General features: G+C 30.7%; 1 protein-coding gene across 1 annotated transcript in view; it reads left to right on the top strand.

Moving 5' to 3' along the window:
• Positions 1-27,026, top strand: part of LOC118182869 (extracellular signal-regulated kinase 2-like) — a 46,581-nt gene extending 19,555 nt beyond the window's left edge. The window contains exons 7-13 of the mRNA XM_035352258.2: positions 1,274-1,331; positions 1,990-2,124; positions 9,933-10,035; positions 13,772-13,841; positions 13,926-13,990; positions 14,118-14,279; positions 15,313-27,026. Coding sequence (XP_035208149.1) covers positions 1,274-1,331; positions 1,990-2,124; positions 9,933-10,035; positions 13,772-13,841; positions 13,926-13,990; positions 14,118-14,279; positions 15,313-15,504 — 785 coding nt within the window. The 3' untranslated portion in view covers positions 15,505-27,026. The remainder of the gene's footprint in view (positions 1-1,273; positions 1,332-1,989; positions 2,125-9,932; positions 10,036-13,771; positions 13,842-13,925; positions 13,991-14,117; positions 14,280-15,312) is intronic.
• The last annotated feature ends 307 nt before the right edge of the window (positions 27,027-27,333 follow it).

The raw sequence follows: 27,333 nt of genomic DNA on the forward strand, positions 1-27,333 counted from the left end.
GAACCACTGACTCTTTTGGTGGTCCATTCAGGCTTGGCAGGGAATGTACTAGTACTGCTAAGTCTGACTCAGGCTGTGGTGTCCCTGCATGTTTGATGACACAAAGTTTGTCCTCGGGGTTTTAGTCTCCATTGGTCCACACTTGAGGATAGATGCTGACTTTGTGCTGTTCATTCTCTTTATAGACAACCAATTGAGGCTTGATTGCCTTTGTCTTGCTTTTCATGACTCTGAAATTGTTCTTATTTGTTTCCCAGGATATTTGACATTGACATTTTTTCTTATTTGCTGCCCAGGACTGTGGTGGTGGTTCTCCCATGAATAATCTCCAAAGGTTGAGGGATTAATGCCATATGAAAGGCTTTTAATAGCCTAGGTCAAGTTGTCTCATGCTTCTTTTGGTTTAGCAAAGAAGCACCTATTTATAGCTCTTGGACTGTGAATCCCTTTTGTATTTAACCTTTCTTTCACAGTTAATTTTTTTAGGAAAGCAATTCGCTTTTCAACACATCATGTGATATTTGTCTATTATGTTGATCACTTTCTATTTGAGAATTTACATCATATGCTGAATTTCTGAGAGACACTGTAAAATGTTTCTTAGTGTATTCTTCTTATGTATGACATACTTGAAGTTTGAAATATATAAATTGAAATTTTGTGACTTCTATGGAATCATTCTAAAAATGAATATTAGGAGTACAATATATGGGTTGGTTATCGTCCATCACAGATTATGTTCTGTATACAGTAAGTAACTGTGATATGTATTACATACCAAAGACGGTATTTGTTGCTAAGGGATGGTGGGTATTTTTATATTTAATATTTTGGATTAATGAATTTTTTATGGGAGTTACACTTTTTTTTGAAATATCAAAAATTTTTATATATGTATATGAATTTGATTATTCTTTTGAGAAAACCAATGTCTTAAGATTCACATTAGTGCCTTTCTTTAGTTCATATTTATGTAATAAAATATGTAAAATTATAATGTTTTAATAAAATTCGATGTTCAGGGGTTATCTTTTTAAAAAAAAAATTTATGTGTAACTTGCATAATTAATTTAAAAAATAAGTATCAAAAACAAGAATATTAAAGAATATTTTATCATTTTGACCATATTTTTTACTTTGCTTCCATTCAAGATATATAAAACAAAACATTTAATTGTTATTTTCTACTTATTTTATTTTCAAATTTTAATAAAATGATGTGACATTATTTTAGTTAATGGAATTGATAATTGTAATTTATGCTTAATTTCAGATATTGACAGTTTATGTAGTGGTTATGCTGCTTTTGTATTGGGGAGAGCTGCAAACAAGTATGGTCATTTCCTTTAATCCTTTGATTCTGTGATGATTAAAAACAGAGTAAATTAAAAAATTAACTAATTTTTTTTTTCATTTAATTTTTGTCAAATATTTAATGCAAGCAGGCAAAAATGTGTTACTGCTTTTAATATTCTATTGCATTAAATGTAATATAAATTCACTTTCAGAGTATAAGTAAGTATAATAAGTAATTTACTGTCTAAAATAGTCCTGTAGTTAGTTTGTTTTCCCTAACTTTCATTATGTTTAACCTTTTTTAGTTTTTTTAAATTGGATTTTGTTCAAAGTTATTTTGTTCTGAGTAACTTTTATGAAGATATATATATTAGTAGAAATTTAGTCTTTCTTTAAAGATATAACATTTGTTAAAGATTTTATGTTGCTGTTGAGGGGTATTAATGACTGAAATATGTTGCTATTTTTAAAAATTATTTTCTGTGTAATTATGTTTAGGGAGTTGTATGCTGTATTAATATGTCTGTTTAAAAAAAAAAAAAAAACATGCTTTCCCCAGGCATTTGCTAAAATAACTGACTATAGTTGCATTTTACAAAATAAACTTTTTTTTAATTGTAATATATGTGTAAAATTTCCGTATATGAAGCTGTGCATGTTTCCATTTTTATGTTTTAATTTGAATTCTTCTAGGCCTAAACGCCTTTTAAAGAATGTTCTCCATAATTGTTCTAATGATGCTCAAGATTTGCTTTCAAAGCTGCTTACATTGAATCCAAACCACAGACTTACAGCGAAAGATAGTTTGTATCACCCTTATTTTTCTCGGTAAGATTCCATTTTTACTTCTTAATAAGTAATATGTGTATTGTTAACCCAATTATAGAAGTGCATTGATATGTTTTATTATGCAAAACTTATTAAACCTCTCTATTTTTTGTGAGAAATTAGATCTTTTAATGATTTTAGCAGATATAATTTTCAAAAAGAAGTTAAAAATATAAACTTAAATATTGTGAGTGAGTGGCAAGGTTACCGTATGCCTGTGGCTGAAAAACACAGAATTTTGTTTTGTTGCAAAGATGCTTTATTAGAAATTTCATTATTTCTAGTTATTATTTATGTATCTCGCATTACATTTATGCATTTATAAATATTCATTTATTTATTTATTTTGGTAGGGAGAGGGAAGATGTGATTTATATTTTTACTTAGCCATATTTAGGTTTTTATAGTTTTGAAGTCATATTTAGGTGTTCATAAATCAGTGGCTCTTTGATCTCTTAAATGCTATTTGCCTGTAACAAACAGTAGATTAATTTTTTAACTATAATTCCATTTTGAAATAGATGTTTCTATATCAGTCATTAATTTGATTTCTTAAATTATATTTCATGTGTAATTATTCAATCTATTTAAAACTGTGGGCCATGCTTTTATCATCAGAGTAGCAAATAAAATTGCAAATAATTCCTTTTGTGCAAACTACTGTCGAAGCCATTTTCCTTTTACGGCAACCTTCGGAACCACTCAAAACATACAAGTTCGCAGGTAATTTAAAATTAATTCTATTTTTTTCCTAATGTTAATTTTATTTCTGGCAGTATCTGCTTGTTTTTCTGTTGTGTAATCCCCTTGCTTCATCACAACAGTTGTGATCCACCATCTTGGGGGACTACTGGTACTTACTACTTTTATTAAGTCCTTAAACAGCTAAGGTAACTGCTAAAGCAGCCTCTTTCAATGAGGAAATGCCATCCACACAATACCTTTTTCTGTTCTGGGAAGAATTAGAAATTTGAGAGATTTTGTGGTTGGTAAGATAAACTTTCCCACTCAGACTTGGTTACAATCACAATATTCTCATGTGCAGATGGTCTTCAAAATTAATTCCTCATTCTGAAGTTGGTCAGGTCACTTTCATGCAATTTCCTTGTCAGGGAAAAATCAGAGAATTTAAATATTTTAGTCAAAATCTGGAAAAGTCGGGGAATTTCATACTGCAATTCCAAAAAAAAAAAAAAAAAATGATTTTTGCACCAATATTGGAAGCAATCTGTTTCTTGGCGAGTCGTGTCTCACATGAATGCCATTCGGACAGCTGGTGTGGAGCCAGTTTTCTCAGAGCCAAACAGATTGTCTTTAGAAAAAAAGACAAAATGAGTTTCCATCATCTTTGGTTTCCAGTAACCTCGAAAATCCAGAGATTCGTATGTGCAGGGCATGTTGTGAATGGAAGTAAATTCTCCCCATTCTCATAAAACAAAATCTTTTAAACCTTTTTCTTCTTTCTTAAATGCCTTATTTGTCATTTTGCAGTAAAATAAATAAAAAAATAATCAATCATCTAGGCTAACCATTTACTGTATATATTCACCAAAATACCATCAATTTTTGTCATTCAGTTTTTAATCCTTACGTAATGAACTTTATAATATTAATATTATTCGTATGTAACTTCTTTCTTCTAAATTTATTTATTGTTAGTAATACTTTCAAAATTCAGGCAGTTTTCTCTGGCATACTTGTGAAACTAATTCCAGCAGTAATATGATGCACCATCACGAAATTTAGTGCACAATGTTTTACTTATATATGCTGCTAAATAAATATAAAATATTTGAATTTGTTTTAAAACATCATTAAATAGACTTCTTTCTTCCTTTAGCTGCAAAATGTCTGCAGTAAAGACATTTTTAAATCTTGATTGGGCAGATTCTAAAATCAATCCTCAGAGGAGGAAACAACTCCTATTTGAAGATATATATATATGAAATGTAGAATCTCATACGTTCATTTTAGCATCCATCTCACAAGCATTTCTCCTGTACCTCAAGGAGAAACCCTATTTATAGATATTTGTGCGCCATGGTGCTCATCCAATCAGCGATATTAATTGAAGTCATGAGGTGATGCTATCTTCTCATCAGGAGTGTTCTTAAGGACTTTATGTAATATGACAAATTTATGAGTTTGGCAATTTGGCGGATGCCAACAGGTTAATATAATTTATAATAAAGAAAGGATTTCACCAAAATTTAGGAACAGGGATGCAATTTAGGTAGAGAATCACCAATACATTATTAAGCAATATAATTATAATTTAATTTAATCAATTGATTTAAAAATATCATTACATATATATTATATAAAGTCATATGTAACTGGCAAATTTTTGTGTTTTCAAGTCGTACCATAATTAATTTGTGCTCAGCAAAGCCAACATACACTATGCAGATAGCCTTTTTGAAACACACCTGGAAAAGTCAGGGTATTTCATTCTCCTGTTTGAGTTACAACCCTGTTTGGAGTAATATGCTGGATTTCCACTTTTCCTGCATGAAACTCTACCTTTCATGATAACTCCCGGGTAATTCTGGACAAAATAATCATTTATTTCAGCAATGGTTGAGCATGTTAGAATTTTTGGGATTATGGGAAGAATGGACTTTTCATTGTATTGACAACAATTTCATTTCTGGTTGAAATTTATAATTCATATATTGCTATTTACTGTTATTTCAGATAGAAATCTTTTACCTAAATCATCAAATCTTCATTTAATTAATACTGCATCAAGCAATAAGGGATTAGCTGGACATAAACTTCTATCTTCTACAAAGCTTCTGTGAAAATATGAGATACTAATGCTGGTGAAATCATTTTAGCTTGTGATACTTTTCCGCATATTGTTTGATAAAGTTGTTTTTATTTAGTTTGCCATAAATATGCACTAGTTTAAAGCCAGCAATAGGCTTTCTGCCACCCCATACTTGTAAAACTTTTTGCCCCTTAATTCTGCCACTTAGTGCAGCTGCACCATTGCCACAGCTCTGCTGCTGACATTATACTTCTTTAATCTGATATTTTAAGCCCTACCAATCTTCAGTATCCTTATACATCTGATGTATCCTTCATGGAAGCATAGTAGCCCAAAGATGGCCTACCAACAGCTGTGTGGTAAAGTCATTGAATGCTGATTTTAGTCCAGGTTTTGAATCCTAGTGAACAGGCTGGTTGTATAAGTGTTTTCATGGTTATCCTTGTGTATAATATGGATACAAGTCAGTTTCCTTTAGAAAGTCCTCTGAAGACATTCTTCCCTTTAGGCAGATAGCTTTCAGATACTTTGCCATCGTTAAATAAACCAACCGAGAGGAAGACTGTACCACGATCAACTTCCTGTTCACTACAAATTTCATGTAGTGGGCTCTGTAATATTGTTGGAGTTTAGCTCTGTCAACTTTCAATTTTGATATATGGTTTTACAATTCCTAAAGTCACTGTACCCCTATTCACATACAGACTCAATTTCAAGCATTTATCACTTCAAAAGCCATTTTCCAGGGAACTCAAGTGAGACATTTAGTTTTGCTCAAGCTTTTTAATTTCAAATAGCACAAATGTGTGCAACCTGTCTCATGTGGTGAATTAATAATCTCAGTGTACAAAAATTGTATTCTTTATGGTGTTTATAATAATTTATTACATAAGCACTTACGTACAATATGTTTAATCTTTAAATTAAACTCTATGAGCATTCATATAAACATTTTTATATGGCAAAAAATATGCCTTCTGTGTTTAAATTCTATCAGCAGCCTTCCTCGTTTCGTCAAAAGGAGTTCTATGAAAGTAGGGTTGCCATAACATTTGGCTCCCTTAGAGCACCACTATAAATTTCAAATAGTCCACATCCCTTCATTAAGGGATTAATACACTGCTCGACATTGAAAATGCAACACCAAGAAGGAGTGGTCAGAAATTTGTGCAAATTTTAGAGTAGACGCACGTCACTGAATTATGCGAATGATGTGAAATGCGCAGCTCTCCGACGCACGTGAAGTAAGATATAAGGGAAGGAACATGCAGAATGGGCAATATTTGTGTCGTTATTTCTGCCAGACAAATTATCAAAGAAAGTTGGCTTTTGTCCCGGAGGATACGTGTAATAGGAGAGAATGCCAGGCCGCCGTCAACGAAGGCACTTCCAGCAGTGCCTTCATTAGACGATTTTACGAGGAGTATGGTGATTGGACTGAGAAGGGCGGGTTGGTCCTTACATCAGATAACGGCTGATACCCACATGGATGCGAGCACGGTGCATTGGCTATGGCGAACATAATTGGAACAAGGAAATGTGGGAAGAGGGAAGGATGCAGGTGCAACCAGAGTGACGTCAGCACGCGTGGATCGATGTATCCAACGACAAGTCACTTGTACTGCAATTCTGCGCAGCATGTGCAAGATACCCTGGATGTTCCCATGTCGACCAGAACCATTTCCCATTGATTGGTTGAACGTGGCCTGCACTCACGGTGTCCGTTAAGAAGACTGCATTGACCCCTACAGCATAGATGCCAATGTTTAGAATGGTGTCGGACTGGAGCGATTTGGATGACAGAATGGTGAATCATTGTGTTCTCAGATGAGTTCCGCTCCTGTTTATCCACTCACAGTCACCGCATATGTGTGTGGCATCGACGTGGAGATATATCTAATCCGGCAGCAATCGTGGAACGCTCCACCGCGCAACAATGTAGCGTAAGGGTTTGGGGCACTATTACCTATGATTCCAGGTCACCTCTAGTTTGTATTCAGGGCACTATAATGGCCCAACAATACTTAGATAATATACTGGGGCGGGCCGGTGGCAATCCCCTACCTTCAGGGGCTGCCTAATGCAATTTTTCAGCAGGATAACGCCCGACCACACAGTGCTTGCATCTGCCAACATGCTCCGCAAGGTATACAGATGCTTCCCTGACCACCGTACTTCTCCTGACCTGTCACGAATCGAACATGTGTGGGATGTGATTGGACATCGTTTGCATACTCTGCCCCTGCCTCATTCAGAAGACAAACTGTTGCAAATGGTTGAAAGGGAATGGAGAGCCATCCCTCAGGACACTATCTGCACTCTTATTGACTCTATGCTTAGACGTGTTTCCTCGTGCATCGCTGTCCGCAGTGGTCCTACATCTTACTGAGCCAACGCCATTCTCGCTCTGTATTCTGACTATCATTTTGAAATAAAGATCACTTATTCCTGCTTGCTGTCTCTGTCTTTTTTCCAAATTTCATCGCTTTCTGACCACTCCTTCTTGGTGTTGCATTTTCAATGTCGAGCAGTGTATAAGACTTCTTGTTGAGAATGCAAGACATATTTATCAAAATTGATCGCAAAGTACGATGGTACTGCTATCAAATCTAGAATCCAGATCTAGCTGATCTACCATTAAAGAGACTTAAACTGAAAAATATAACATAATATATAAACATAACATAACAGTAAAGTGAGGTGGTTTGATTTGGTTTATTTGACTGTGACAAAGCACACGAGGGATATCTGCCTAAGGGGAGGGATGGCTTCACAGAAGATTTTCTAAGAGAAACTGCCTAATGTACACATTACACATGGAGATAACCATGAAAACGCCCATGCAGTAAGTAAAATGAGGTAGAAATGCATTTATGTGCAAACATCAGAATTCTTCATTTTCCAACTAGTATGTAATATCAATGAAACTGTTAGATACTTAATTATGCTAGATATCCTTCTTCTTAATTAAGCAATACTTTAAAGCTTTTTGGAATTATTAGTTAATATTAGTTCACGAAATCAGTTTCCTTATAGACTTCCAAAAATACTAGACTTCCAAAAATACAGTAAATTCCAAAAAAATGGCAGCAACATCGGCGTACAATGTAGAACATGGATATGTACAATATATTAAATGTTCCAAACTACATCAGAGTCCATGATTTGTAAATTTTGATTCAGATATGTATCTAAAATGTATCATTATGAAGTTTGGCCAGCCGTATTCTAGATGTTTGGAATTTTATGCTTTTATAAATTCTAATACAGTACAAAGTCTTTAATCCAAACTTGTCGGGACTTCAGCAATTCCAGATTAGATTGTTCTAAGATTGTTAAATTTTATGCTTTACAAGATGTTGTTGTGTTTAGAAGAGCAAAATTCACAGTATGTTGTGATAATAATGGGAAAGGGAGCATTTTAGAAAGCTTCAACGTGATTGCTTTGGTATGACATGTTGTGAAAATCTAAATCAGAACATTGCACAAATTTATTTCTTTATGCAAGTGAACTATTTGCTTAAAAAAATGCATAATAAAATGCATAAAAATGCATAAAAATTATTGTTCTTAAGCTGGATGAGGCTATTTGCTTTGAAGTATAATTTGTTTTTGTTTAAAGTTTTTAATTCCATTTGCATTTTTAATAGGCTTGATTATGTTAAATTTTAAATTTGTTTTAAGAAAGGCATATTTTAAAAGAATTTTATTGCATTTCTTTTCGTGATCAGGAAGTTGAAAAGAAATGTGATACATTATAAAATATGCTGAATAATTGCAAACTGATATAGGTGATAGTTAATAGTCGATATTTATACTACAGTCACATGGAATGGTATTAAAGGAGAGAGGAGCAAACTGAATTTTTTATTGTACAGTCAAAAGTCGTTAATCCGGACTCGTCAGGACTTCGGCGATTCCGGATTATCAATTTTTCCGGATTATAGATCATCAGTTTAAATCTGGTAAGATGGCATGCAGAAATTCTAAAATTAAAAATATGAAACCGTAATTTATGAAATAAAGAACAATTATGATCTAAAGGGTATCAAAATTTACAAAAAAAAGCTTAATATTTATTTGTTTACTTTATTAAACATTTCTTTCAATGTAAGTTGTTTAAGTTGCTTCATTTTATGTGATAATACTTTCTCTTTAATTCTATAAACAGATATAATTTCTTGTTCAGTTACAAAGTTCTGCTGTTCAAGTCCCGTAATTGCTGTGCTGAGAATACCGACTAACTTGTCAATCCAAATTTTTTCATTTTCACTAACCTCTCTGTCACCTTCTTCATGTCTTATCCATTTTTTGCAGCAATTTCACTTTTTGTTTGATGGACATCGAAACATACTTTTGTTTTGTAGATCCTTTGGGAGCTCCAGCATCGGAAATTCTATTTGACATAATCGAAAGTTCAAGTTTACTTTTATAAAATTGCTCTTATAGTCTGCAAAAAATAATAAGCGGGATCCAATTCGAAGATCAAGGAACAACGCAATCATTAACATTAACTGAAATAGATAATTAGATAATTTTAGCTTATACCGTCCGTTATACATTAAACGCGCACGCGAAAACGTATTCTGCGCTTGCGCACAGCCATATGCACAATTGTAAAGGTCTTACGCGCACGCGCAAACGCCTATGCGCATGTGTAAACGCGGCACATGCGCAGAAAGTTTTTAGCTTTGAGGTCCGGATTATGGGTATTCGAATTAAAGACTTTTGACTGTATTAATTTCATATAAATTTTGTGGAAATACTAATTTGTTAAAAACTTTCCCCAAAATCATAAAAATAGAAACAAATATATACATAAGTATTAATAACTGAATCAATGAATTAGATAACAATGTGTAACAAAGCTTAATGCAAAAATGATCAATTAACAATGCAAAAAGACCTGCAGTTTTCATGCTTTATTCAAAAAAAAAAAAAAAAGAGTTGATGCTGTACAGTTTGTTGTTATCTGATCATTATTTTTTTAATAATTTATATTTCTTTTGTTTTTTCCTAATGATATAATTTTCAGGTATCATGGTCAGGAAATACCCTCTCAGCTTGATAAAGCTGTTCCTCCGTTATGTGATGACACAAAACTCTCTGTGGACCATTACAGAGATAAGTTATATGAGGTAGGTAAACACAATGTAATTATTAATTATTATAGTTTTCAGCTTAAAATATATTGAAGTATTCTCAGTTAAAGCCAAATAATAATGAAATGCAGTTTATTTTTATATGTGCAAGTAGTTTATCTGCTATATAAAACAAGATTATTTGTTGTAATATATTCATTGTAATTTGTTTTCATTTTTAAAAAGTTAAAGGTGAACATGAAACTACTTGAAACATTTATTTATTTTTATAAGTTTTACATTGTTATTAAAAATGTATAAATTAGCACGTTTGTGATGTAATCAATAAGCCAAGTGATATTTTTACGACTCAAATTATTCTCACATCATCCTCATTTCTTTAGGCAATGATAAAAAAATAAGGAAACAGCCATATATTTAAAAGAGATGGTTTTCTAAAGTGCAAACGGGATTGCTAGTACACACTGAAAGAAAAATAAACCCTATGCTAATGTCATTTATTGAGGAAAAAGTGAAGGAGAATCAAACTATAAAGAAAAATCTTTGAAGACTGTCCTATTAATTTTCTTTTATTGAGAGCTTTTCTTGAGTATGTGTGGTATGAAAAAAAAAACTTGTAATTTATTTAAATCTTAGTAATATTTAAAAAAATTTCAGATCAGTCATCTTTCAAATGTGAATCAAACAAATATGGTTATTTTTTAAAACTTACATTTGAAAGTAAAACTTAAGGTATTGCTAATTTGAAGTTTCAATTGTCACTATGTGGAAGAAGTTTTCCAATTGTAACTGTGGAAGAATTCACAATTTTTTAATTATTCTGCTCTGAGCATGGTTAGAAAATACAAGGTTTGTAGATTAATTAATTATGAAAAATGTTAAAGCAGAAAATGTAAATCAAACAATTATTATTTAGATATTTTTCAATTATACAGTGCATTTACAAAATATCTTCTGAGGAAGATGCTTTTTAAATGCATTAAATCTTTTTATATCAAAATTATTTCCAAATAATGAAAATGTGGATAATTACTAAAAATTCAAAATAGCTTCCATTCATTAAGTTGCATTAAAAGTAGTTGCTGCAACTCTCTCCTGTTTATCGTATCATATCAATCAAAATAAAATTAGTTAGCATAATTTTTCAGTTTCACTTCCATGTGCATGTCAAAGCAATGTTTCAAAATTCTATTTAGAATTTTTATTTCAGGTATTTTTATAGATTTTTTAAAATTTATTTATACCTTTCCCCAGTGATGAAATGATTCATTACAGAATCTCATGAATTCATATATAATTTATTTTGTAATATTTTCATAATTACTTCTTCTTAAGCATTCCTTGATTAAGAATAGTTTTTAAATCTCATTTTGAAGATACATTGAAAAAAAAATTGAGAATAAGTTTGCAGTTAAAAAATGAAATTTGCTATCACGTGGTCATGAACTGGAAACTATTAATAAAGAGTTTGGGAAGAAATATGATAAAATATTATTAATCATTCTAGTATTTTTTATATTTCAGTCATTAAAAAGGTACAGGTTTGATCTATAGAAAAAATAATGGGCTATTAAGTTAGGTTTATAGTCGTCATTGATAAATTTAGAATTTTGTAGTAACTGGTACAGGATGTGATTTGTTTGTTGTTAATTTGTGTTAAAATTTTAATAGATTTAGTGTATTATGTAAATAATATGCATATAAAATATATAAAAAATATCCTCATTAAAAAATTTGTAATTGTTACACAGTATATATCAAATAACACAAATTTCTGAATATTTCATTTTGCTCAGGCTAGAATGCCTTTTACCCATTAATATATTTTTCAATACAATGTTTCAGAAATTCGACATAATCTCTTTTCTCACAAATCAAATGTTTAGTTAGTTTACCTAGTTTATAATACTAATGCCTTCCCCTCCAATGCGATATGAAATTTTATTTTTGAAACATGTATGTTATGTCATGTATGAGTTATAGAACTAAAATGTATTATATTAAAAATTCCAGAGATTTTAAAGGAAGGTATGTGAAAATGAAATGAATGAAGTAAAATGAAAAAAGTGTGGGGGGGGGGACTAGTATAATTTTACATTTTTCACGTGTTTTATTACTGAATTGCTGTTTTCTTTCTTTGCCTTACATATTTAAACAGCTTAGCAAATTGCCAAATTTTATAGTTTTTGCTGAAGATCTTTGAAATATCTTTCAGGCTTTAATACAGTCAAAAGTCTTTAATCCGGACTCGTCGGGACTTCGGCGATTCCGGATTATCGATTTTTCCGGATTATAGATCATCAGTTTAAATCTGGTAAGATGGCATGCAGAAATTATAAAATTAAAAATATGAAACCGTAATTTATAAAATAATGAGCAATTATGATCTAAAGGGTATCAAAATTTACAAAAAAAGAAGCTTAATATTTATTTGTTTACTTTATTAAACATTTCTTTCAACGCGTTCATGCGTAAAGCATACCTTATGCATAGCCGAAATTAGAAAATTGCAACCAGAAAACTATTTGATTTGTATTCATGATATTTATAATGACGAGGAATTTGATTTAAATCATATCAAAGACGGAGTACATCGAGATTAAATACTACATTTAGTAAGGCATTATAAGCCGAATAAAATAAAAACATCTGCCCTGAAGATAACAATAGTGCTGACAGAACAACTTCCAGTTCATTGCGTGCCGCGATGCCCCCCCCCGCAGAGCAGCCAACATGAAATTGATAAACAGATTTCCGAACAGTTAGATAAACAAAGGATATGCCTTTATCCATTTTTTGTAGCAATTCATTTTTTGTTTGATGGACATCGAAACATACTTTCGTTTTCTAGATCCTTTGGGAGCTCTAGCATCGGAAATTCTATTTGACATAATCGAAAGTTCAAGCTTACTTTTATAAAATTGCTCTTACAGTCTGCAAAAAATAATAAGCCGGATCCAATTCGAAGATTAAGGAACAACGCAATCATCAACATTAACTGAAATAGATAATTAGATAATTATAGCTTATACTGTCCGTTAAACATTAAACGTGCACGTGAAAACATATTCTGCACTTGCGCAGACGCATATGCACAGTCGTAAATGTCTTGCGTGCACGCGTAAAACGCCTATGCGCATGCGTCAACGCGGTGCATGCGCAGAAAGATTTAAGCTTCGAGGTCCGGATTATGGGTGTCCGAATTAACGACTTTTGACTGTAGTACATTGCTTATCTGTGTTACCCCTCACATGGGAACTTTATATGTAGTTTTGTACTATTTATATCGTCAATATAAATAACAAAAGATATATTTAGCATCATGTATTATTTATCTCTAGAAATTTTATTAAATGTAACTTATAGCAGCTTTTTTTAATTCCTAGCCCACCAGCGGCTGAGCGATAAAGTCACTGAACACTGGTAGTTCGGTCCGAGGTTCGAATCCCGTGAACGGGCAGGTTGCATGGGCGTTTTGTGTTTTCCCCATGTGTAACATATATACGAGCCAGTTTCCCTTAAAAAGTCCTCCACGAAGGCATCCCTTCTCTTAGACAGATAGCTCTAGTGTGCTTTGCCATAATTAATAAACCAAACCAAAGCAATTTTTAATTCCTAAAAAATGCTAATGACGATGAAGTGCTTTTTTTATTTTGTAATTATTCATAAAGATTTTTTTTTAAAAAATTGCTTTTAAAATATTATATTTTTATTCTATAAATCACATTAAATTTTTATGCAAATAATTGTGAAATGTACTTATTCAATATAGATGATTAGTGAAAAAGCTGAAAGAAGAGAAATGTCACCTATACCCCCAATACAAATGACTTCATTTGCAGGTAATGAATATATTGCATTTTTTGTCAGATTTATAATTATAGTTTTAATTGAAAGTATGAATTAAAATGAAATTACTTTTGTAGAGAAAAGGAATGAGAAGAGAATAATTATTAAGCAGCGTACGTTTGAAGATATTCCTACAATTGATGTAAGTGCTATTATCTTTGCAAAACTTTATCTATCTCATATATTACTCAGAGTAAAATATTTCTGTGAATTATGAATTATCAGTATTTTAAAAATTTTATTTTAAACATGTTAATGCATTATTTTAGGAGAGAAAAGAAGCTCTTTTGAGAAGTCAGATAGCTAAAAAGCAACCAATGGCTCCAATGGCTAGGAAGACTTTGACACCACCTTTTCTGTCAGAGCGTGGAAAATTTAGCTTAGGCTTCCGACATCCAGTTGTTCTTCGAGGACAAAGCAGTAATGCAGTGGTAAAAAATGATATGTCATTTTATGTAATAACCATTTTGAAAGATATTTAAAATTATTTTGTATGTTTAAGTAGGGAGTATTTCTTGTATTCTGACATGTGCATGATGTTCTAGAGAAATGGTAAGAGCAGGGTTGTTCAACACTCCTGTCTATTACAAGGAGGCCTGTCATTAAAAATATGACAGTCTTTCCAAACATCTGAACAAATTCTGCTAGCTATTGATTTGTCAACTAAAAAAAAAAGTATGTCTGGTAAAAATTTTTATTTTTCCCCCATACTGAGTTTTTAAAGTTCAAGTCTAACTGGTTAATGAGAGTTTGGTGGTACATATTGCTGAAAATAGCTGCTTTTACACATAAATGAATACTTTTAAAAATTAATGCTGGATAAAATTTTATGAGAAATCTCATTATATCAAATATATGGGGAGAGTCCCAAAGCTTACACTAAATCATACTGGCACATACTGGCAAAAAGTAAAATACTGTGGAAAAAATTAGCTATTGCATTATATTCATGTGTAAATTTGTAACATCTAATTTTATTTCTATTTCTAATACCATTATTAGAAATACAATAATTAATAATAGTTTTAATATTAGAATATTAAAAATAGAATAGTTTAATGTATTTGCAGCAATAAAAAGAGATTTCAGGTGGTATGTTGATTAAGTGAAAGCAAATGTTAGAAAAGGAAGATTCAGTTAACTGTTCATGTTATGTAAAAATAATGAAGCTGTTTTATTTCTCAATAGATAGACATAGGTGTATTGCTAAATTACAATTAGTTAACATAATCTTTTATATATCACCAGCATTACCTAAGAATTGTATGATATCCATTAATTTTGGAATGGAGCTCCTCAGAAAGAAAGGTTTATTATAAGCACTTTACTAGTTTGTTAATAGAAAAGTGAAAATGACCAATTTAATAAAAAGGAGATTAGATGCAGTTACAAAGTAAAATTTTATTTTGCTCATATCTTCTAAGATTATTTCATTTTAAATAACTTTAATTATTTCTTTTAAAGGCTCCAACTTCAGATGAAGTACCTGAAGGAAAAATATCTGAAAAAAAATTTGGCCGACGTCAGTTTGGTAATCTTGCTAATCATTCCGTTTGCAGCTCTGCAAAAGCAGCTCTTCAGAATTATAGTCAAGATTTAACTTATGGGACAATTACAGTTACTGCACTTCAGGCTCTCAAAGAGAGACGATGGTGAAATTTATCTACTCTTTTCTACTTCTCACAGTTCTGTTTCTTCACTGTAATAAAATACTTTATTTTAGTGTAAACCGTTCTCCACAGAAAAGATGCATTTCTTTTAATTAGATACCTTGGAAATTTGTCTTCATTTCTAAACTGTTATGTTGCTTTATCATAAAACTTTTCTGCTGCCATATGTGTTAGGACATCTAAAGATTTTCTTTGCACAAAATTTTAAAAAGTAATATATTAAAAAAAATTAAATGATCTATTTTATTTTAAATAGTTCATGAATGAATTCATTTTATTTGATGTCAGATTACAAAAATGGAATTCTTTAAAAGTTATAATTACTTTAAAATTTGTAACTGGATGATTATATGTGGGTTTCCAAGTTGTAAGAATATTAAGAAGCATTCTCGAATGTCTCAGCTAGAGCTCTCATTAGACAAGTTATAGGATAGGAAAAGTAATAATTTGAAGTCCAGAATATTGTGTTAGCTGCAAATCTGGATTTCTTATTTTTAATAATAATCTAAATTTATCATTTAGAAAAATATTTGTCTAATTTATGACTTATAATGGGATAATGATGTAAGGAGTTAATTATACATTCCGATTCTTTAAGTTAATAATATAACTTTGTTTTAAAATTTTGGGCAAAACTGGAAGAAAAATTACATCAATATTTTTTATACAAATGTTTTTTAGCCTTTTGATGTGAATTTAATATATATATATATTTCTATAATATTTTAAAGAAATTTAGATCTATTTCTTGCATTATTGCAATGTAAACGATCATTAGCATTGTTGCACACTTTTCTCCCATATGTTTCTCTATCTACTTGTGTGAAATTGAAACCACTGGAATTTGTGACTAGATTAGATGGCAATTTTTATAGTATTTAATTAAGCTAATGAAGATAAACTGTCCAATAACAAAAGGCTATGAAATATATTTCGCACCTTATTTTTTTGCAAATATTCATGTATAAATTTAGAAAACATTTTGTTTTTATGTAAAAAATGGGGCATAGTGTTTCTCAACCAGTATATTTTGATGCCCTATAAAGTGCATCATAGAAGTTTTGAAATTAAAGACATATTTTAAATTATATGTTTTAAAATTTTGCTCTCATTTTTAGAATCGTATTTGTGCAAATCAATATTTTTTATGGTGAGCTGAAAATCTAAGACTAATGCATTTTTAGGATGATTTATATGTGGGTTTCTAAGTTGTAAGAATATTAAGAAGCATTCTCGAATGTCTCAGCTAGAACTCTCATTAGACAAGTTATAGAATAGGAAAAGTAATAATTTGAAGTCCAGAATATTGTGTTATGATATCTTGAATTACTGACTGAAAAAGGTTGAGAATTGCTGAATTATAAAGTTGTAGTGTAACTAGTAGTTTTTCAGAATCATGAACATATCGCATTATTCATCATATTAAACTATAATATCTTAGTCGTATTAAAAAAAAACAATTTCTTTAATGAATAATTACTAAAAATTTTCAAAAATATGTCCTATTGTGATGTATATTATATTATCTGTTTAATGTGCACAAAATTTTAAAGAGAAAACTTTTAGTAATAATGTAAATAAACACTGGCATAAATAATTTCATAATTTTTTTCATATGAAGAGCCATGCATTGAAAGTTTTTTATAATGATCTTTTTGTATGATTACTTGAAGCTGACTTATTTTGGAGTTAAATGTAGCAAGTAAAGGATACAGAACAGAAAAGAAATGTATTATTTCTTAGTATTTATTGATTAACAGACATTTTCTCTGCATGTTTTAAAATATTATTTGATTATCGGTTTGCAAGTTTTCATCTAATTATTTATGCATATCTTTTATGAAGGTGTTATTTATTTGAATCAGTTTCCATTTCATCAAATCATATACAAATTTCCTGAAGTGTTTTAACTTTAGGTGAGAGATCAAATATTGCTAGTCATGTCATTATATTTCAAATTTTTATTCTTTATATCTTTGAACAGTGCCATATCCTTTTAAAAATATTGAAATTTATGATGCATCCATCAACCTCCAAAATTATGCTTAAATATCTGTGTTTTGTGTATTTTCCTGTGTATATGCTGTATGAAACTGTTATTACACAGCACAATTTTTATTGATGGCAATGCAAGAAATACTTATCCTATTTTTAAATTCTAGTCATCAGATATTAGTGTTTTTATGCAAAACTGTGTATATTTTTATTTTAAGATAAATTGCAATATTCAGAGAGAAGAGAATTCTTTTGCTTCTGGCAAAGAGGGACCTGTATCTGTTCACTCTTGAAACTGATACAATTAAATTTGTACCAAACACAAGTTTGTTCATTTGCTTCTTTTAAAATGCAGTATTGTTAATAAGAATGTTTATTTTTAAAATGTCCTTTAAAGTACATGATCCGGTTAAAAAATTAATTTGTGAAGTATTGAATATTTTAAAAACTAGCCAGTGTTCATGCTATTATGTGAAAAAGGAAGTGGCAAAAGATAAAAGAACACACTAGATACTAGCTATGAAGTGACATATATTCACAAGTAAGGAAAATTCAGTTTGTAAAAATAGTTGTCTGTGTTAAACATTAAATCAAATATCTGTATTAAAAATTTTTAATTAATTCAAATCTAAGTATTTATTTTTATTTTAAGGAGGGGAAAAACTCCATAAATTCATTTTGTTTAAAGTAAGTGGTGTATTGTGAACTGAGCAGGGAGAAACCGAATTACACAGAATGCTGATATTTTATTTATTGTGCAGAATGGTTTGGTTTATGTCAGGCTAGGTTTCTGAAATTTCTGATTAAATTGAAGCAAAAATATGATAAAGCACATGTGTCACGCACTAGGGTCTGTTTTGATATTTCAGTAATCAACATAAAATACTTGAAAATTTTCCAAGTTGGGCCATTGCTACAGCACATTTTACATTCAATACTAAGAGCAATATTCTCTTTCATTTAATGTCATGAATAGTGTTAATTGACATTCTAGATATAGCTTCACCTTTTTTAAATCTTTGGCCATCAGATTTTTTTTAATTTTTAAATTTTTTGTTAAAAGTATTTCTAAACATTCAGTGAGTTCGTTTATGTTTATTTTTGCTACTTTACTACATCTTTCGCTATTTCTATCATATTCTTTGTTATTAGTGCGATTATATAAGATTAGTGCATTGCTTATGAACACATCCAGAATAATTATGCAAGATGGATCATAAACATCTGAAAAATATGTAAGCTACTGTGAGAATAAAGGAAAGCACTCGTAAAAAAGATCCAAACAGGTGTCTAGGATGAAATTAAGACTAATTAAACTTATTGGCATCATGCTATCTAGATGTTGTTGCATGTGGCTGATGTAATTTGCTTTTTCTAATTTCATTTTAATGTTCTGATTTTGGTGATCACATTATGAAAAATAAGACAGATTATGGATTTGATAATCAATTAATATATTTACATATTCCTGCAACAAGATACAACTACGTGGACTGGAGTCCCAACTGAGAAGCCCCTATATTTATCAAGGAGTGGTAGTCCATACAGAAAGCCACTTTTGTGATGATACAAATTCCTTTTGCCATGTATCTGGGTTCCACACTCAATCATTACGGACTTTCAGGAAGTTCTTCTATGCCCAACCACTGAACCAGGCTTGGAGAATCATCAGTCTCGGCTCCTGGAGACTACAACGGGGTGCATCTTTATTCTTCTGAAAATTTGACTGGTTCTGAAAATTTGACTGGGAAAATTTCTACCTCCGAGTACTACACAAGTTACCCTGGAGTGGGGATTTGTTCCAGAATATGGATGTAATGGCCATTCGATGCTAAACCGCTATTGATACTACCAAATTGGGGACTTACAACCAACTTGATTAGTTGGTTGTAAATGGGGAAAGTTGAATAATGCCCTTTCCCCACAGGCCATTTGAAACTGCCAGGCTCGTTATTTTTATCCCGAGGTGCTGAGACTGCCAAAGAACTAATCCCTGCCAGTATGGCTTTGATAAAAATGAACAAAAGATACAGCTTTACCATCCATGTTTAGAAGATACTCCTTTTTATATTTTGATGAAATGTGGAAAGTAGAGCGATATGTGGCATTATATAACAATTTAAAGAAAAAATGATATAAAATAATTATAACGGACTTCATCTGGATGTGAATAATTTGAGGATGAAGCCGTCAGTGGTAATCATGTTATCATGCAATAATATCAGCTAATGGATTAGATTTCTAAATGTATTTGTCTAGAATTTTCTATTAGTGAAGGGCATCAGATGTTTTCTTAAAATGAATCTAATCTCTTAGTTTTCTGCGTTTTTCCTCCATTTTTTTCCAGTTTAAATTAATGAATCCAATCAATTTTCTTCCTCCCCCCTCTTTTTTTTAATTTAATGTCCAAAGAAAGTTGAATTTTACTATTAATAAAAGTTGATATTCTGTTGTGTTATAGATTATTCAATGTATAATACAGTGGAACCTCAAGATACGAATTTAACTTGTTCCAGCATTGAGTTCGTATAGCGAATTTCTGGTATCTAGAAACAAACTTCCTCATTGAAAATAATGGAAAACCAGTTAATCTGTTCCGCATCCCCAAAAATCTCATTGCCATCTCATCGTCAGTCGACGTACCTGGTGTTCTTCGGAGAAGGTCCAAGTACAGATCCTTAGCCTTAGCACAAATTATCATTATAAGGACACAGCCCCGATCCTCCTAGCCAGCACAAGCCGAACCATATGATCAAAAAATGCGACTGGACAGAAAAAAACAAATATAAGAAAAAACATATAAAGTCCAAAATCAAATATATATATATATAAAATCCTTTCAAATTTGAAGAGTTCCTTTTAAAATCTTCCTTAAAATTCTTTTTATATTTCTCTTTTGCACTCTGGTTAAGCATACATTCATTGACGAAGTGCCTGGCATCCCCAAACTTGTCACATAATAAGCATTTATTATTATTCTGTAGATGGAACCGATTAAAATAAGCCAGGAAACACCCATGATTAGTCAGCACCTGATTTATATCAATATTATTTATAATACTATTCATCTTCTTGTTTAACTTGATATTTTTCATTAACTCTTTTTTTTTTATTAGACGACTGCCAGCAAAAATTCCATTCTGTATAAATCCAGCTTTCCATTTCTATGGTCTTATTTCTTGAATCTTAGATATCAAAATTATTGGTCCCATCTTTAAGTGCGGCCATTTTAGCAAGAGTGTCCGCCCTTTCATTTCCAGCAATTCCACTGCATGCTTTCACCCAATCTAATTTAACAATATGTTTTCTTTCAGCCTTTTTAAACAAGTCTTTTATTTCATTAATCAGTCTATTTTTATGATCTGGTTGGGCAAGTGCCTGTAGCGCAGATAGGGCATCAGTATAAATATTTATAAAACATCGAACTGTTAATTTTTTATTAATCCAATCCAAAGCCTCTGTCAATGTGGATAGTTCTGCTTGATAAACTGAATTCATTGGTTTAAGTTTTATTCTCACATTGTCTATCTCCACTCCATAAAAATAAATTATCACAACGCTACCCACTCCCTCATCAATTCCAGAACCATCTGTAAAAACGTCTATTTCGCCACCAGAAGGAAAATCGAGATCATAAAATAATCCAAATCGTGTCATTGGGTGAATAATAGCCTCATTCTCTTGTTGAAAGACCTTACTCGTGAGCACTTTTTGTCTAATTTCAGTATCTATAATAATTTTATTAGCTAAGTGAAACTTTTTGTAGTATAATTTGTATAAAATCAAGAGGGGCAGAACACCCACAAGGACGCAGGCAACTTCAGTTGAAACATTTCTCAAGGCTCTTGCAATGGCAAGCATTAGTGCAAATGATAGCTTCTGACAACAAATCGCCTTTTAACTGCTTCTCGTTAATCCCCAACAACAACAACTTCTAGGAGTTTTGGATGGTGTTTGGATGTAACGGTAACTCCTTTGGCCGCATCAAGTTTTTTAATTTCTTCAGAATAGTGCAGATCGTCGATGTCGAATGGCCGTAAGTTCACCAATTCCATCACTCTTAAACCACATTTATGTTTAACTATAATTTCTTTCTTAATTTCAGTGGCCATGGCTTCCTTATTTTCCTTCTTTTTTTCTTGGAAATCATTGTGAAATAATTATTTTAACATTAAATGTAAAAAAAAAAAAAAAAAAAAAATTAACTTACGAGTGCACGAACACTATTGACTGATCTGAGGAGGGGATTCCCGAGTCGAGCCGGACCTGGAAATGCGCCACGCATACCAACAGCCTGGCTCATTGCTCGTTACTCAAGTCAATGCCCATGTTTAGAGACAAATTTTTCGCTCATGCTTTCCTCATATCTCGAAGTTCTTATATATAGAGGTGCTGGTATTCAGAGCTTCCACTGTATTGTGAATGTTGCACAGTTATTCCAAATTTCTATTAGAATTGTTAGATTACTGCTGATGTTGCTCTAAATCCTGACACAAAACTGAGGTTTAACATCAAATTACTACTAAATGTTTAGAATTTTGCATCTGATATAGGATGATTTTTTATCAGCAAATTTCTTCAAAAGCAGTTTTAGTGTATTTTGTACACATTTTGCATCAAATTAGGGGAAAAGCTGATTTCTTTTACCTTTTAATGTATACTTATTTTTAATTTGATGTACATTTTTTATATATATTATTAGGTTTTTCTTTTTTCATCTAAAAAGAGAGAGACTTAGAGAAATCAAATTTGCAGTATCAAGCTGTGAAGAGTCAAATCCATAACTAACTATTAGTATTTCATAATATTAATCATTTGCTCATTTTGAATTGGAAATAAAGAATAATGCCATAAATTTTAAGAATCATTTCAGATACAAATGTTAAAATTTTCATCATATCTTTCATCTTGCATCTCATTCACTGTAAATATTTCCTACTGATAAGCTTATGCTTTTTAATCAAAATTGGAAAACTGTAAATTTTGATAAACATAATTAACAAGAACTCTTTTTGTGTTGTTGTTTCAAAGATATTTATGCATGTAAGTTCATCTGTCAATCAAATCTGTCTTAATACATTCCTAAAAACAGAATAAATATTTTCTGTTTTAAAATCATTTGTGTGATAATAATTTTAAAACTTATTTTTAAATTATTTATTTATTTATTATTTAACATATTGTTTTTTTTTTCAATAAATTCATTTTTATAAAATATTTGAACAATCCTGGTCCTTGTATATAATGCATGTAAGTTACCTTATATGAATATTCCGTCCATAAATGAAAATATGTTATTCATATTGCCTTGACATAATTGTAGTTGATAATGGTTATTTATATATTGGTATGTAAGGAGTACTCGAAGTTTCAGAAATAAAAGTAGTTATTTAATATCAGATTTTTTCCCCTACTGAAATATGATTATTTTTTAAATAATATATACTATTTATTTTATATGATTTATTTTTGAAAGAAATTACTTACATGAAATTCATTTATTGTGTATTTATAATACTCACATGATGCAAATTTCTTTTATAATCCATAAAGCCTAATACTTGAGATTGCGTAAATTTGAAGTCATAAAGAAGAAAATCACTTGATTTAGATTAGAAAGTCAGAGTAGGTAAAAATAGATTTTAGAAAAAGGCACTAAATTTCATTTTCTCTTTTATAAAAAATATGGTATTAAATTTTAATAATAATGATGATGATGATAAAAAGAAGAAATAAAAATGTAAATGCTTTAAGTATATCTTACTTAGTCTGTATGTTCACTAATAACATAAAATTATGTTTTTCAATCTCACATTCAAATTTTTATGTTTTCTTCTCTGTATTTATGATGTACTTTGGCCAACATCCAGGTCTTGAATCATGGTTTCTTTATCAGTTTCATCTTTCTGCAAGTTCGTGACACCTTGACTTTTTTATATGCAATGATTGTGCCAAGCCTTCTTGACTTTATTAATGTGAGATTTGTTAAATATCTTAGCAATGAAACTGATTCAATGAACCTGATAATGTCAGGTTTTAGAATTGACTGTTTTTGTCCGTAATGAAGCATGACATGTAGTTTCCAAATTTTATCTTTTGCCTCATAATTTCTAAAGCTGAAAGTCATTTTCAGCATTTTTAGTGAGACAATCCTGGACATAATTTCGGGCCCAATATTAGTCTGATGATAGCATTGTAATTAGGATCATTTATAGACATCCTAGATAGATGAAGCAAAGTATGTAGGAACATTTTTTTTTAGCACAAGTAATAGTCATTGAAAAGTCTAAGACTGCTTAGGGATGCCAGTAGAAATTCCAATTATGATCAAAACCCTTCTTTATGATCACCTGCAATTTAACTCCTCCAGTGCTTGTACCTTATTTGATAATGAGGCACATACAAAAGGAAAAGTTTCTTGACATACATTCTTGATATGCCATTGTTTTCACTGAAAAGGACTAGACTTGAAGACTAGACGAAGACAATCAAAAACGGTTAATACATAATGTATTGTGTTAAAATTGTGAATATTGGGAGAATGGAATTAAATTTATCTTATATTTAAATTTTATGGAAGCCAAATAATTTTTCAACGTGTTCCACCCTAAGGCACTACACAGAAGGGAGGGATGCCTTCTTGGAGGACTTTCTACGAGAAACTGGCTCGTATTAACACGTTACACATGAGGAAAACCACGAAAATGCCCATGCAGCCAGCCCATTTGCGGGATTCGAACCTCGGTGTTCAAGGACTTTGGCTGTATTTAAAATTATCTATTTCATAGTTTCTATGTAGTTAATCAGTTTGAAATTTTACTAATATTTTGCTTTGAAATGGTAGTATAATTTTTCTTCTGCTCCCCCCCCCCAGGTGGAAGGTATCTAGAATAAGTTTTTAGCCCAAAGTATCAGAGTTAGCCCAGAACTCTCTTTCTTCTGAAAAAGGGAAATTGAACTTTTTGGCACATTTCTAACAAATGTTTTCGGTGAGCAAACTGTAAGGGAATTACTGCTCCATTCGAAGAAATCACTATTCACTCGTTCAGTAAAGTGAATTGGTTCTTAAAATCAGTTTACAGATGAATAGTCCATCTCTGTAACTCAGAGCCGCATTAAAAACTTTCAAAGGCCCTAAGCATTTAAAAGATTTTGGTGCTTCTACATAAAACATTTGCAGTATAATACCTATTTTTTCAAAATTTCTTCTCTCTCGTTCTTGGGTTAGCTGCACCATGCATTCCAAGATAAAACCAGCAATGAGAATTTTTTGTGGTGCCCACATCTGTAAATCATGTGCTTATTTTATTGAAAGTAAATTCAACTCTACTGTAACTAAATGAACTACTTGAAAGTATAGGAAGACTATGAATAGTATTTTTTGTTAATTATAATATAGTTGTTTCTCTTTCCCCTTTTAATGAAGTGCTGTTACATTAATCATGGATATCATCCCTGGTTAATTGGAAATCTATTCTTATTATTTTATTTCTAGTGAACAAAAATAATTTTGTTTACCTTTTGAGAGTTATATACTGATTAATGAGGTTACAATTCATGCTGAATGTATGATAGAAACAAAAATAAGTATAAATTCCAAGAGCTTGATGCACTTTAAAAAAATACATTTCTGAGCAAAAATTTATATTTTCAATTCTTATGCATGCTTAAATCATATTTAAAACAGATCTTGAAGGTACTTCATGACTGGAGGGGGGAAAAAATTTTTTTTTTTTTTTTTTGTTTCCTTTTTTAATTTTAGTTTCAATAATTAATTAATTTAAGATGCTATTGCTATAGTATGTAATATCGAGTACTCCTTATATATCTAAATATGGGGTATGCTCTTTTAGATATATATTAGTTTTGAAGAATTTATCCAGCTAAAATACTGCCCATTATAATAATATTCGGTATTAGCTCAATATATTTTTAATAAAATTTATGTTGCGGTGTAATTGTACTTTAATATATAGGAATTATGAATTTTGGAGTCGTTTTGAATAGGTTCTTTAAAGTACAATACAAAGTCTGAAATCCGGAATGATCTAATATCCGACACTGAAGTTACGCTTGGCGACGATTACAGATGTCAGCTACTGCGTCGCGGTGTTAAGTGCACTGACAAAGACAAATTTAATAGAAATTTCTAAAAGTAGATTTTGTAAATGATAGTCAAAGGCTATTTAGAGTTGTCTGAATTAAGAATAGCTGATTTGTTTTTTCGATAAACCTTAAAGATGCTTTTCCGTTATACCCTTTTTGGCACGTGGCAGGTGCCAAAAAGGGTGTAGATCATACATTCAGCAGATAATTTCTCTCATACATTTAGCAAATCTATTAGACATTAGATGATCTATTAGATCTGCTACGGGCGTTTGTCTGTGTTTGCTATCAATAAACTAATCTTATAGATAAACTAATTAAACTAATCTTATAACTATAAACTGTTTGCTATAAAAAAGCCGTCAAAATGCGTGAGAGATGCATAATGAGAAAGTACCGCTTTAAATATACGTGGGAGTTTATTTCATCTGGACTCGGATAAACCTTAAGCATATGTTGGAAATGACATAAGTTTAATGAATAACAAAATTAATATAATTAATCTTAACTTCCTCAGAGCACGATAAGAACAACAAATATTTTAGTGGAACTACATGTTTTTAGTTGCCAACATGATAGTATATCGTCAGTATAGATTTAGTGTATAGCGAACTCTCGCGAAGCTTTATGATGATAGCTGCGAGTGTGAAGAATTTCGGATAACGCAAACAAAAAGCGAAATTTGTGAAGAAGTGATGATAATTGAAGTGATAAAATTTATACAGCAAAAGTATTCAATTACGATGACAATGTTCTAATATTCAATCAACCAACGTATTTCATAAACAACCATTTCAGATTTTTAATTTTTATAATTTCTACAAATCATCTTACTAGATTTAAATTTATGTTCTAATATCCGCAAAATTTGCAAATCCGGAATCGCCGAAGTCCGGATCTCGACTTTGTACCGTATAAGTTTCAATGGGATCGTTAAAATCTATACGGTAGTTATAATTCCGTATAAGTTTTAATAGTTATTATAATGTAAATATTTATTTTAAAATAAGATCCACTGTATAGTTTTGTATACTAGAAGAAAACAAAAGCAACAGTTCTGATGAAGTAACCTTTCAAAATGTAATAAATATATGATCATATCAGCATTATTTTGCCAGTTTGAATTTATTTAAAACTGAATGCCTCTTCCTCCTCCAAAAAACGTTATTTTGTATTTTCAATATAATATGTTTATTATGAAATATTAAGTTCAATAATTATGATGAATTTATTGATAGTCAGTTTCTTTATGGCACACATTGTTTTGTTATAGCCATATTATCAGTACTGTACTTTATAAAGAAAAGAAATCCTGAATAAACTGTATATGTATTTACAAAATAAATTTTACATCTTCATATATATATATATATATATATATATATATATATTATGTGTGAAATTTTTTATGGAATCTCAAAATATTTTACAATACAACACAAAATACTCTCATTCTGAACAGTTTGAAATTTCCTGAAATGGTCTAATATTTTAAACAATTGTTGTTTGTTAAAAATTAAAAGACAAAAATTTAATACAGTATGCATCTTGTGGAACAGAGTGTAATGTTTCTGTTATTTTATAATAACGTAAATTCCCAGTTACCCAAGGATATACTCTAATACTATCTAGAATAATTCGAGCTAAAACGGAAAGCCATAACCAATTTGGTTAAAATTATGGATATCAAACATTATCACTTGAAACCCTTTTT

This window comes from Stegodyphus dumicola, chromosome 5 (genome assembly GCF_044657685.1).
Source record: "Stegodyphus dumicola isolate Sdum_Otavi_A_Nest chromosome 5, ASM4465768v1".
In the NCBI taxonomy this organism is placed as follows: Eukaryota; Metazoa; Arthropoda; class Arachnida; order Araneae; family Eresidae; genus Stegodyphus; species Stegodyphus dumicola.